General features: G+C 37.8%; 1 protein-coding gene across 1 annotated transcript in view; it reads left to right on the forward strand.

Annotated features, from left to right (window-relative positions):
* Positions 1–4,217, forward strand: part of LOC123667048 (U4/U6 small nuclear ribonucleoprotein Prp3) — a 28,063-nt gene extending 23,846 nt beyond the window's left edge. The window contains exons 11-15 of the mRNA XM_045601051.1: positions 132–285; positions 1,013–1,068; positions 1,343–1,492; positions 3,351–3,483; positions 3,954–4,217. Of these exons, the coding sequence (XP_045457007.1) occupies positions 132–285; positions 1,013–1,068; positions 1,343–1,492; positions 3,351–3,483; positions 3,954–4,067 (607 nt within the window). The 3' untranslated portion in view covers positions 4,068–4,217. The remainder of the gene's footprint in view (positions 1–131; positions 286–1,012; positions 1,069–1,342; positions 1,493–3,350; positions 3,484–3,953) is intronic.
* Positions 4,218–13,634: the final 9,417 nt, after the last annotated feature.

A 13,634-nucleotide genomic window follows, 5' to 3' on the forward strand; every position in this document is an offset into this window, starting at 1 on the left:
CTGTCTGTCTGTCTGTCTGTGTGTGTGTGTGTGTGCGTACAATGATTTCGGCGTTATATATTTATCGATATAGATATATTACCTTAAATAACATAATATGAATATACATTCAAGAAATGGCAATTTTCTAGGATATCAAACCTAATGAGGGCATTAGGTACGGAGGCAGTTCAAGACCCCACAGCCATCGAGGCGAAGGTCAGGGAACAGATCGCCAAGAGACAGAAGACACACTTGGACGCGAACCAAGCGAGAGCTCTTACCAAGGACCAGAAGAGGGATAAGGTAGGTCATATTGGACTGAAATCCTCGAGTAATTCAGGTACAGCACAGTAGGAAATATCCTGCTCAAAATTTGTAGCAGCCGGACTTTAGAAGTACATTCGACCTTACAAAAGATCAACACAGCCGTGTTTCTGGAAAACCATAACCTGGGGATCTTTAAGTCGCGGTGAACAGGGTAATTTCTTGGTAAGCGTGCTCCATCTTAGACCGCATTTTCACTTATCATCAGGTGTAATAGTTGTCAAAACGCAAGCTTATCATTGCATTAAAAAAAAAGGTAAATAACACTGCTCTCAAATAGTGTGTTGTGTGAGTGAGGTAGAGAGCTCCTGGGCAGGGTCGGGAGTAGGGTCGACAACGTGCTTGCGACGCTTATTGTTGCACGCGTTTGTAAGCTATGATAATCGCTTGAAAATACTTTCAAAGTCGCTGCAGGACAAAAGTAGTTGATGCTTTTGGGAGACCATCTTCTATAGACTTCTGCAGTATTATAAAAGACAAAAATATTAAAAAAAGATGAGTGAGGGGTGAATGGGATTGATTGAGAATTGGGAATGGGGATCTAGGAAAAAAATTGCCATTTAATTTGCATAACTTTTAAATGTGGTAAAATGGGATTTATTGAGAATTAGGAATGGGGATTTAGGGGAGAAGTTCCCACTTCACATGCATTAGGGTACTTTTAAATGTGCGAACGTATTGATTGTTATATTTTTGTATATTTCAGATAGACAGGAAGATAAGGGAAGACACGTCTATGAGTGTGCACGTGGCGGTTTACAGGTATGTGTGTTTTAGTTTTATTATGTCATGGGCCTAGTTTTTTCAGACAATATTTCGTTCGTGTGTAGAAGTTATTTCAAATCTTAAATCGTATTTATTTTAATCTAATGTTTGGTAGATGTTTTTCATTTAAATCAATCAAGAAAAAGTAACTACTATACTTACTTAGGTTCGTCTATAAGTTACGGTGATCCCTTACCATCAGATGGACCGTTCATTTATTTGCCGTCCTAGTTGTATAAAAAAAATGTAACCATGCTTTTGTCTCTTTCAGGGTGAAGGATCTGTTCGAATGCGCGTCCGCCAAGTTCAAGGTGGAGGTGAACGCGCAACAGCTGCACATGACCGGCGTCGTGCTGCTGCACCGCGGCTGTTGTGTGGTGGTGGTGGAGGGCGGGCCCAAGCAGAGCGCCAAGTACAAGCGGTGAGTGTGGAGTGTGGAGTGGTGGGGGCGGGCCCAAGCAGAGCGCCAAGTACAAGCGGTGAGTGTGGAGTGTGGAGTGGTGGGGGGCGGGCCCAAGCAGAGCGCCAAGTACAAGCGGTGAGTGTGGAGTGGTGGGGGCGGGCCCAAGCAGAGCGCCAAGTACAAGCGGTGAGTGTGGAGTGGTGGGGGCGGGCCCAAGCAGAGCGCCAAGTACAAGCGGTGAGTGTGGAGTGGTGGGGGCGGGCCCAAGCAGAGCGCCAAGTACAAGCGGTGAGTGTGGAGTGTGGAGTGGTGGGGGCGGGCCCAAGCAGAGCGCCAAGTACAAGCGGTGAGTGTGGAGTGTGGAGTGGTGGGGGGCGGGCCCAAGCAGAGCGCCAAGTACAAGCGGTGAGTGTGGAGTGGTGGGGGCGGGCCCAAGCAGAGCGCCAAGTACAAGCGGTGAGTGTGGAGTGGTGGGGGCGGGCCCAAGCAGAGCGCCAAGTACAAGCGGTGAGTGTGGAGTGTGGAGTGGTGGGGGCGGGCCCAAGCAGAGCGCCAAGTACAAGCGGTGAGTGTGGAGTGTGGAGTGGTGGGGGGCGGGCCCAAGCAGAGCGCCAAGTACAAGCGGTGAGTGTGGAGTGGTGGGGGCGGGCCCAAGCAGAGCGCCAAGTACAAGCGGTGAGTGTGGAGTGTGGAGTGGTGGGGGCGGGCCCAAGCAGAGCGCCAAGTACAAGCGGTGAGTGTGGAGTGTGGAGTGGTGGGGGCGGGCCCAAGCAGAGCGCCAAGTACAAGCGGTGGGTGTGGAGTGTGGAGTGGTGGGGGGCGGGCCCAAGCAGAGCGCCAAGTACAAGCGGTGAGTGTGGAGTGGTGGGGGCGGGCCCAAGCAGAGCGCCAAGTACAAGCGGTGAGTGTGGAGTGTGGAGTGGTGGGGGCGGGCCCAAGCAGAGCGCCAAGTACAAGCGGTGAGTGTGGAGTGTGGAGTGGTGGGGGCGGGCCCAAGCAGAGCGCCAAGTACAAGCGGTGAGTGTGGAGTGTGGAGTGGTGGGGGGCGGGCCCAAGCAGAGCGCCAAGTACAAGCGGTGAGTGTGGAGTGTGGAGTGGTGGGGGCGGGCCCAAGCAGAGCGCCAAGTACAAGCGGTGAGTGTGGAGTGTGGAGTGGTGGGGGCGGGCCCAAGCAGAGCGCCAAGTACAAGCGGTGAGTGTGGAGTGTGGAGTGGTGGGGGCGGGCCCAAGCAGAGCGCCAAGTACAAGCGGTGAGTGTGGAGTGGTAGAGGGGGGGGGGCAAGCAGAGTGCCAAGTGAGACCAAGAACGGCGGAGCGATTGATGAAATATTGGTGAATAAGAACCGAAGCATGTACTCAACCACGTGCATTCATACATACACATGTCGATGGCTCCTAAGTATGTGTCCTGTCCTGAGTCAACTCTACTTCTAATAACTTTATTTTTTTGTTACATAGGTAGATAGGAAATGAAGTAAGTAAATGTTATTAATATCTTAAAAAATGAAATTATCAACAGTTGCTAGTTGACTCAGTATACTTAGGAGCCATCGATGTATGCATACATATGCATAGTACTACACGCCCGCACACACGATCACGTTACCGTTGTGTTTATACCTGTTTCTTTCCATGTATTTGCTGTGATTTTATATATTATGTGATATATCTTATTAATATTAACACATGCAACGACTCCAAACGCTTAATACATGTAGTAATATGTTAATCTCGCATGGATCAACACGTTATTACTCTTCTGCAATTACTCATAACGTCATCTTATACAGCCTATAATCCCCTTCCTAACAATGCCCTTTCTAACCCGATAATTGTAATCAAATCGTGTCGGAACTCATTTTTACCTTGGTCACAGTCTGATGCTGCACCGCATCAAGTGGGAGGAGGAGATGGTGAAGGACGCGGATGGCCAGCAGACCGGGAACAGCTGCAGTCTCGTGTGGGAGGGGGCAGTAGCCAAGAGATCCTTCGGGGATATCAAGTTTAAGGTATATTCTGAAAATACATTGAGGTAGCAGGACAGCAGGAAAAATCTTGCTTAAAATATGTAGCATTCTGCAGAAGCCCCCAGGAAAGTACCCTCGACCTTACACCCCCTTATAAGATCCCAACTAAATAATGCTGCTCTTAAATAGTGTTGTGATCCTGTGAGTAGTGATCCTGTGAGTAGTGATCCTCAGGGGGAGGGATTGGGGATTGGGTCGGCAACGCTCTTGTGATGCTTCTGGTATTGCAGACGTGTAGGCTACGGTAATCGCTTACCATCAGGTGAGCTGTACGCTTGTTCGCCGACCTAGTTGGATTTAAAGAAAAATGTGGATAATTTGGCTGGTCTGAATTAGTTATGTATATCTTATAAATAGTATGTAGTGGATGTGGCTCAAAATAATGCCTTCGGCTGAGTCCAGTAATTTTTATTAGTATTATAGTCGAAATTATGAAGTAATATTATCATCAGGTGATGCCAACGGAGAAACAAGCACGAGAGCTATTCCAAAAGCACGGTGTAGAGCACTACTGGGACCTCGCATACAGCGGGGCGGTGCTTGGGACTGGTACTGAGGAACCCTAGACGATCTAGCCCTAGACGCCCCGGCCCTAGAAGTTCGAGTTTATAGGAGATCCCTAAATGAAGAAGTCCTAGATACAAAAAACCCTAAAATTGCAAAAATGCTGGTTTTAAGACATGTAAAACATATAAATAAATGATAAGTTAAATAAAGCGTGTTTTATTTAATTATTTAACTATCTTTTTGACGTGACTTTACCCGCGTGGACTAGACTACGCGCTTACGTTGCTTTTCGTATAGCAGGCGTCTATAATCTACGGTAATCGCTTACCATCACGTGGGGCGTACGCTTTTTTCTCAAACTATTGTATAAAAAGTCATCGATTACAGAATATCCCTAAAAAAATCACATCATCATGACTTCAGCCTATGGCAGTCCTCTGCTGGACATAGGCCTCCCCAAGTTCGCGCCAGAAAAAAAAATGGCGCATTTATATTTCAAACCTTTAACAATTCTGTTATTTTTCTTATTCTGGTAACAATAGCGTAAACATGTCCCATGACCCCATTGCGATATAGTTATTAATGTTACCCGAGTTATAAGAATCTATCAGATCTCATAGACTCTCAAAACCCTGTATGAGAATTTGGTCTGCATTTGTCCATGTTTTATGAGATTTTTTTTCCATAGGGTATTAACAAAACCTGTTTGCGGTTTCGAACTTGATTTTGCATTGGCTTACGTTACAAGATGATTATATTCGCCTTGTGACGTTGGATTTCTAAAAAAAGCATCTTCTAAAAAAAGCACACAAAATACAGTGACGTCATTTTGTATAATTGACCTTGAAGGAGGACAAACTATAAAACCGGATAGTTTGAAAAACTTGGTTAAGTACATTTTTAATAATAATTTGATTTTAATTTTTATTTTTATTTTTTGTTTTTATTTTGTTTTACTAACATAGTTCTTAAGTAATTTATTATTATTGTACTAACCAACTATGAGCCTATGTAGCTTGACAATAAAAGATTTTTATTTATTTATTTTTTTTTATATTTTTTATTTATTTATTATTTATTTAATGATTTGCTTTTAGCACCAAAGGTGATACTGCTTCTGTGTCAATTGTCTGAAGTCACATTTATATATCCAGATTATATAAATACACTAGCTGACCCCGCAAACGTTGTTTTGCCATATATTTTATTAACCCACTTACCCCCCCTATATTTCCCCTCTTATAACTTAGAGGAATAAAAAATAGATGTTGGCCTATTCTCAGGCCTATCCGATATGCACACAAAATTTCATAAAAATCGGTCCAGACATTTCAGAGGAGTATGGTAACTAACATTGTGACACAGAATTTTGTATTATTTAGCTATTATTATCTATTAAAACAAATATCATTTTAATGTGCATAATAGCAATATTGATCTTTTATTGCGATAATCCAAGCTTACTTAAGCTAAGTTATATAATACTAGCTGACCCGGCGAACTTCGTATCGCCTAACACAAACTTTATCGTATGGTATTAAAGTTCAAATTGACTTTTAAGTATTATCACAAATCTTTTGTATGGGAGTATAGAAAAGTGTTGTTTTTAGACTTTTTCAGGAAGTTTAATTTTTTTTTTTGAATTTTTCTCTCCGTAAGAACTATCCTCGTACTTCAAGGAATATTTTAAAAAAAGAATTAGCGAAATCGGTCCAACCGTTCTCGAGTTTTGCGCTTAGCAACACATTCAGCGACTCATTTTATATTATAGATGTTGAGAGGAAATCACAGAACGCTATGGTATTATCAAAAGCATTTGATAGTGTCGATCATAAAATCTATATAAATAACGTAAACTTGACTATTACTGAGTTATTAGGAAAATTCTTGATGCCATTGCTTTATATCTTACTAACAGAATATAATCGAGATAAACGAAATCCATCTAACTGCTAGCTTTGAAATACACAGGCCGAAGACGGGCAGCAGCGTCTTCGGTGCGACAAAGCCAGTACTGCGGTCACCAACCCGCCTGCCCAGAGTGGTGACTATGGGCAACACACATGAGTTCACGTTATTTTTGGTGTAAACTTGTGGAGGCCTATGTCCAGGAGTGGACTGTACAGGCTGTAATGATGAAACGAAATAAAGTCTTCTTGATCTGTGACCTTTATAGGTGTTCCACAGGGAGATAGTTTGGGTTGTTAAGTTAATCATCTTTTTATCAGTCGTCATTTTATTATTAGTGATCGCGATTCAGCCAGAAACATCCCACTGCTGGGCATAGGCCTCATTCACCATGTAGGAGAATGATTACTATTAAGTATTTATGATACAACCAGGACCGACAGTCTAATTAGCTTTCCGAGGCACAGCTGACAAGGACAGCCATCCAAACCGGAAAAATATACTTGTACAAACACCAAATATCCGTCTCGAGCAGGAATCGAACTCGCAAACCACTAGTGTTTAGGCGCCGTCATGACACACGCACTGCTACACCAGAGCGGTTGTTGAGATTTAAACGTTTGTTAATTTTTTTTTACACTTATAGTTCCGTCTATTTCAAATTAATTTCGATTTGCTTGGCCTTTTATGCGTTCGAAACTAGATTTTCGGAAGTTGACCAATTGACCAGTTTGTTTTTTAGCTTAGAAAAAACTTATATCTGGTTTTACCGTTTCGATCAACATCATAGTAATTTAGCGAAGAGGATAACGAAAAATTAAACATCACTTATGTTTTTTAGTACATTATACGTATAGATGAAAGTAACTTAAAGAATAATAAATTCAGTTGTCAACTGCTAAGCCGATTAATTACATAAAACAATTAAATCTTCCGTATCGTCGCCGCATTGCCTACATCATTTTAGGGTACATGTCATTACATAGTATAAAAAAAGTCGCTTCCCACTGTCAGTATGTATATCTTTAAAATTACACAACGGATTTTGATGCGGTTTTCTTTAATAAATAGAGTGATTCCAAAGGAAGGTTTATATGTATAATATATGCATATTACAATAGAGGAACACTGATAGTTTTAGAGGTTACATTTCAAATATTTATTTTATATTTTCTATTTAGTATCAGCATTGAATCCTTGCGAAGCCGAGGCTAATCGCTAGTAGGCAATAAAGACTGATAATGAGATGTATAATTTATTTTCAATTTCAGAAACATTTTCTTGATTTATTTGTAATTTAAAACATCGCACGCATAAACATTTACACGCGCACATGATTTGTACCATAACTATTTGTAACTGTTTAGTTCTTAAGTTGTGTATTGTATAATATTTCAATAATAATATAAGTTTTATATATAAAAAAATTAAAGCAACAACCAAATAATAAATAAACAAATGCCTCACACTTAATGGATACTAGGATTTAGTCCTGTCTCCGAAAATATAATACAGTAAGCACAAACGCCCCGACCACGGCAAACATCTGTATGGTTGATACAAATGTGCAATATGCGTGGATCGAACCTACGACCGCCAGCGCAGCAGTCATAGTTGCCAGTGTATTGTGACCATTGAGTAAACTCGTCGGATAATTGTTAACAGGCACAAAATGTCTTTAAAAAAACTAGGTGCATAAATAATAATTGTGTTAGCTCGGAAACGAAAAAAAACCGACTTCAATTACATCGACAAGTAATACAACGTAAGTAGACGAAAGGATAGTCAAGTACTACGTATAGTAAGTAAATACGCGCTATTAAAGATTACTCAAAAAGTTATCGGATCTCGATCAAATTTAAATCTGACTACAAGACAAGCATCCGCTTTCGATTAAAACAAGACTCATCAAAATTATTTATAAAGAATAAACTGCTACTAGTCTAAGTGTATAATCTATGCTACTAGTCTAGTGGATATTACAGCTCACTACGTAATAGTAGATGCATCCTTGGATCGATTCTTCACTGAAGTAGTTTTAATGAAATCAGATAGATGGCGTTAGCGTGGCGTGGCGTTGCACCGTCTCATATATACGCGTCATCAAAAATTACCTACTTAAAACGTACTTATTATATCTCGATCATATTTAAATGGAACCACATGACAAGCATTAGCTTTTGATTTATAAAAGAAACATCAAAATCAGTACACTCAGTAAAAAGTCATGAGGTATAATACAAAAAACAGTCAAGAAAATACGCGTTATCTAAGATTACTCAAAAAGTAGTCTTCAGATCTCGGTCAAATTTAAATAAGACTACATGACAAGCATTACCTTTAATATTTTATAATGTTATTAAATTAACTGAGGTTGGACACAGCAGGAATCTCCTGCTCAAAATATAGAGCAGCCCGGCTGGGGTAGTACCTCGACCTTACAGAAGATCACAGCTAAATAATGCGGTTTTCAAGCAGTATTGTGTTCCTGTTGGTGAGTGAGGTGACCAGAGCTCCTGGGGGGATTGGGGATTGGGTCGGCAACGTAATTGCGATGCTTCTGGTGTTGCAGGCGTCTATAAGCTACGGTAATTGCTTACCATCAGGTGAGCCGTACGCTTGTTTGCCGACCTAGTGAAATAAAAAAAAAAATCACAATCGATTAACCCAGTGAAAAGTTATGCGGTTTAATACAACGTCGCGTGACGTAAAGGCAGTCAAGTAAATAGGCATTATTAGACATAACTATAACTATAAAATACTCATCAGAGCTCAATCAAATTTAAATGGGACCATATGACATGCAACACGTTTTATTTAAAATAAACTACATCGAAATCGGTCTACTCAGTTAAAAGTTCTGATGAAAAAAAATACAGTCGAATTGAGAATCTCGAAGGCAGTCGATTAAAAAGAATTCTAATCTTTAAAAAAATTATGCTTGTCGATCTTCTTAACTTTGGAAATCTTAAGAAAATTTAATAAAAATACTTTTTGGACATAATTATATTAATAATCACGAAACAGGTTTTTTATTAAAGAATGAGAATTTGCCAAAGGACAGTGGTATTTAGGACTAGTGGAATGGAATCGGTGCGCCGGGCAATGACCGTAAAACGTCGACTAAGGCTAAAATAATAAATACATATCTATAGTTATATATAAAACTAGCTGACCCGACAGACGTTGTCCTGCCCGGAAAACAACTACCATATTTTATTACATACCGATAGCAGCGCCACCTACCGGGCTAAAATAAGAACTCCCTATCTCCCAAGTTGGCTCAAATTATAGATGCTTACAAAATTTGGTAAAAATTGGTTTAGTAGTTTCAAAGTTACTTACCGATAGCAGCGCCTATCGGGTTCAATTGAGATAAAAACTTCCCTATCTCCGAAGTTGGACCAAATTACAGATGCTTATAAAATTTGATGTAATTGGTTACGGCTGAGCCGTATGAGAAATATCAAAATATTGTACTATAGAATTGCATATCATAATAATTGTGTTAGCAGACAAACGAAAAAAAACCGTCATAAATTACATTGACAAGTAATACAATGTAGGTAGACGAAAAATTACTCAAGCAAATACGCATTATCAAAGATTACTCCAAAAGTTGAAATCAGATCTCGATGAAATTTAAATGCGACCACATGATAAACATCGGCTTTCGATTAAATTAAAAATCATCAAAATCGGTACAACCAGTAAAAAGTTATGCGGATTTTCGTGGATTTCCCTCTATTTCTCTGGGATCCCATCATCAGATCCTTTCCTTATCATGGTACCACACTTAGGATATCTCCTTTCCAACAAAAAAATAATTGTCAAAATCGGTTCATAAACGACGAAGTTATCCCCGAACATACATAAAAAATATTTATTTATATAATACGGTCGAATTGAGTAACCTCCTCCTTTTTTGAAGTCGGTTAAAAAGCGTATAAAAAAAGTCCGCGATAGCATATATCTATCTCTGCGGAGTTTCTCGCCGATTCCTCTCTGTGTCTACATTGCTGTGAAGCTAGTTTAACTTTTAAACATAATTAATTTGTTAATTAATGAAAACAAATTTAATTTTAATTTGTAAAATGTCATTTCAAAGTGCAGACAGACAGACAGAAAGTAACAGAATTACTTGAAGAAAATAATTTTTGATTTTATTTTGATTCTTTTCTCTTTTTTCTTTCTTATCCTAATCTTAATTAATCATTTAATTTTCCTACTAATTATAGTCTTTAATTGACAAAGTACTTTAAACATCATTTGGTATTTGTTTTTCTAAAAGTTTGACGTACTTTGGTAATTCTAAATTAATATTTAATACCTAATTAATCGCTGTTACTTAACACAAATATTTATAAGGACTATTTAGATGTCTGTAGTAAAAAAACCGGTTCTGATCTTATTGGGAGTGTTGTGTTAGGCTTTTATCATATTACAAGCTTTAATTTTAGCAAAAAATAGCTTATATGCTATCCAACACAGTACCAGTAGTTCCTGAAATTAGCGCATTGAAACAAGCAAACTTTTCATCTCAATAATATTAGTATAGATTATTGATTTAATAAAAATAAAATTACTTAATTATTAAGAAAAATCCCCGCAATATCTTAAATTAGTCGTACAATGGAGAAGCGATATCGTGTTGTCGTAACCTCAGCCTAACCTGTTTCGAGGTCGTTAAAAAATATTGCCAGCTCGCGAAAACTACCTTTCGTTCGAGCATTAATTTTTAAAACTATTTTTTTTAAAGATATTACGTAAAAAATATTTTATCTATACTTATAAATAAAAAAGAATCACAATAAGCAACACATAAAGTTTTATTAATTATAAGTACAAAACTCGAAAACGAAACGATAGTGGCTATTTCTTTTTCATACTTTTCTACTACTTTGTACAGAGTTCTTATGGAATAAAGAAATTAAGAAAATTGCGCAGAATTAAAAAAATAAATAAAAATATAGCCAAGCTTAGCTGCAAGCATAGACAACATCTATCGAGATTCGAGCTACAAGGTAATCGAACCCACAAACCCTGGCTCAAATACAGGATCACTCATAACTGCGCCAACGGGCTAGGAAGATAGTCCACATATAAAATTGGAATTAACTTAAGTTGCACATAGCTTCGAACACAAGCATCTAATGTACCGATCGTATGTTGATTTTCTAGCGACTTCCAATTATTCCAATTAATCCTTCCAATTTAAGTACTTATGCTTAATAATGAGATATACAACATAATGTAAAACATAATATACATAGTAAAATAAGTTGATAAATAAATAAATAGGTAATATCAGAGTTATAACAATGAACCTAAAACTAAAAACCTTAAGAATATATATAAATAATATAATAACTAAAAAATGTTATTAAAAGGAGTCCCTTTAGGCAAGGTTCCAAAGATACTGGCAGCGTTCCCCTTTTGAATAGCTAGACTAATTCTTTGTCCGAAGTATAACCTTTTTGCTATTTCCTTAAAAAGTCTTCTAGCGCTAGGATATCTCCTTAGCGATTTGTAGGTTACTTCAGAACTTATAACCGGGTGGACAGATTTCGATGATTTATTTTTAATCCAAAGGTAGTGCTTGTGAGTTCCCATTTAAATTTAACTGAGATCAAACAAGCACTTTTCGAGTTATATCTAATAATACGTATTTACTTGGCTATTTTTTCGTCGACCTACGTTGTATTATATCGCAAAGCTTGCACATTAGACACTGTATAGCAATGATACATATATACTATATATTAGCTGACTCGGCAAACGTTGTCTTGCCGCTAACGCTATTTAAAAATAGGGGTTGGTGGTAGAAGGGTGAAAATTTAGGGTTGTATGTATTTTTCAGCGCCAAATCATAATAAAATAAAAATTAAATAATTAATCTAAAAATTAAAAAAAAATATTGGGGTGGACTACCCTTAACATTTAGGGGAATGAAAAATGTTGTTCGATTCTCAGACCTACCCGATATGCACACATAATTTCATGAGAATCGGTCCAGCCGTTTCGGAGGAGTTTAACTACAAACACCGCGACACGAGAATTTTATATATTAGATAAAAGAACTTACGCTCTTTTTTAACGTTACGGACGTTTTTGCCGTCTAGGGTACCCCTCCATAACGCCCCATAAGGAACTTCGTTCCAAAACATATAAGAATTAATAGATGCTCGTCTTTTAAGTCGATTAAATAGTGGAATTTGTAAACTATTCCAAGTATGTTTACTGGTGATCAATGACTATTAAACTTGTAAATGGGGAAACCCTACACCCGCAGTTTGCAATACTAATTATATCTGCGTTTTTTCCGTGTCAGTATCATTCAAAATTATTACAATACGTACATGTATAATAAATCTAGTCAAGCGATGTCTGTTGTGTTTTATCGGTTGTTGTGATTGTGTTTGTTGTTTAAAATGTTGTGTTTATTTATAGTATATATAGGTATGTTGTTTCTTGTTATTGTTGTTTCTTTTACTATCTTTGTATTTACAAAAAATGATGAGTTATTCCACTTAGTAAAATAGATTGTTAAGCGTAATTAAATTGTCTGATATAAATCGTTTCGTTGTTTTAGTGGTAATTTGAATAATTTTGTAACTTTTTTATTTATAATTTACCCGTAATAATAAAAAACTTACGAAGCGTGTGTTTTTTGTGGCCAGTAATTAATATTTTAATTAATATTAATGTAACATTTAGGTAAAGTATATTGGAGAACTTAAGGCGAAGTGAAGTAGTGATGGGTTTATACCATTTATTCAATGAAAACTTTCCTTACACCGAGTTATGGTAGCTATGAGTACGGTCTGCATTTGTCCATGTTTTTATGAGGTTAATGATTTTTTACCATGGGGTATATTTACACAAACATACGATATACACATTACACTAAAGCTATCATCATCATCCAATCACATATTTGTATTACTAGCTGTGGCCCGCGGCTTCAACCGCGTTAATTTGAGGATTAAACGTACTATAATTGTGTTTGCTCCCAAACGAAAAAAAACCGACTTCAATTACATCGACGAGTAATACAACGTAGGTAGACGAAAAAATAGTCAAGTAACTGCGCGTTATCAAAAATTACTCAAAAAGTAGTTATCAGATATCGATATAATTTATATGTGACCACATGATAAACATCAGATTTCGATTAAATTAAAAATTATCAAAATCGGTACACCCGGTAAAAAGTTATTGCGGTTTTTCGAGAGTTTCCCTTGAATTCTCTGGGATCCTATCATCAGATCCTGGTTTCCTTATCATGGTACCAAACTAGGGATATCCCCTTTTCAACAAAAAAAGAATTATCAAAATCGGTACATCCAGTAGAAAGCTATGCGGTATAATATAACGTAGGTAGACGAAAAAAGTGTCAAGTAAAAACGCATTATTAGATATAACTCGAAAAGTAGTTGTTAGATCTCAAATAAATTTAAATGGGATCAAATGACACACACCACCTTTTGATTAAAAAAAAAATTGTCGAAATTGGTCTACCCGGTATAAAGTTCTGATGTAACATACATAAAAAAAATACACTCGAATTGAGAACCTCCTCCTTTTTTGGAAGTCGGTTAAAAATATTATAGATATACCCTATAGCCTTCCTCGGCAAATGGACTATCCAACGCAAAAAGATCTTTTCAATTTCAGTTCTTCAGTTTTATAATAATAATGTATACACGTATAATGAA

This window comes from Melitaea cinxia, chromosome 27, assembly GCF_905220565.1.
Source record: "Melitaea cinxia chromosome 27, ilMelCinx1.1, whole genome shotgun sequence".
NCBI lineage: Eukaryota > Metazoa > Arthropoda > Insecta > Lepidoptera > Nymphalidae > Melitaea > Melitaea cinxia.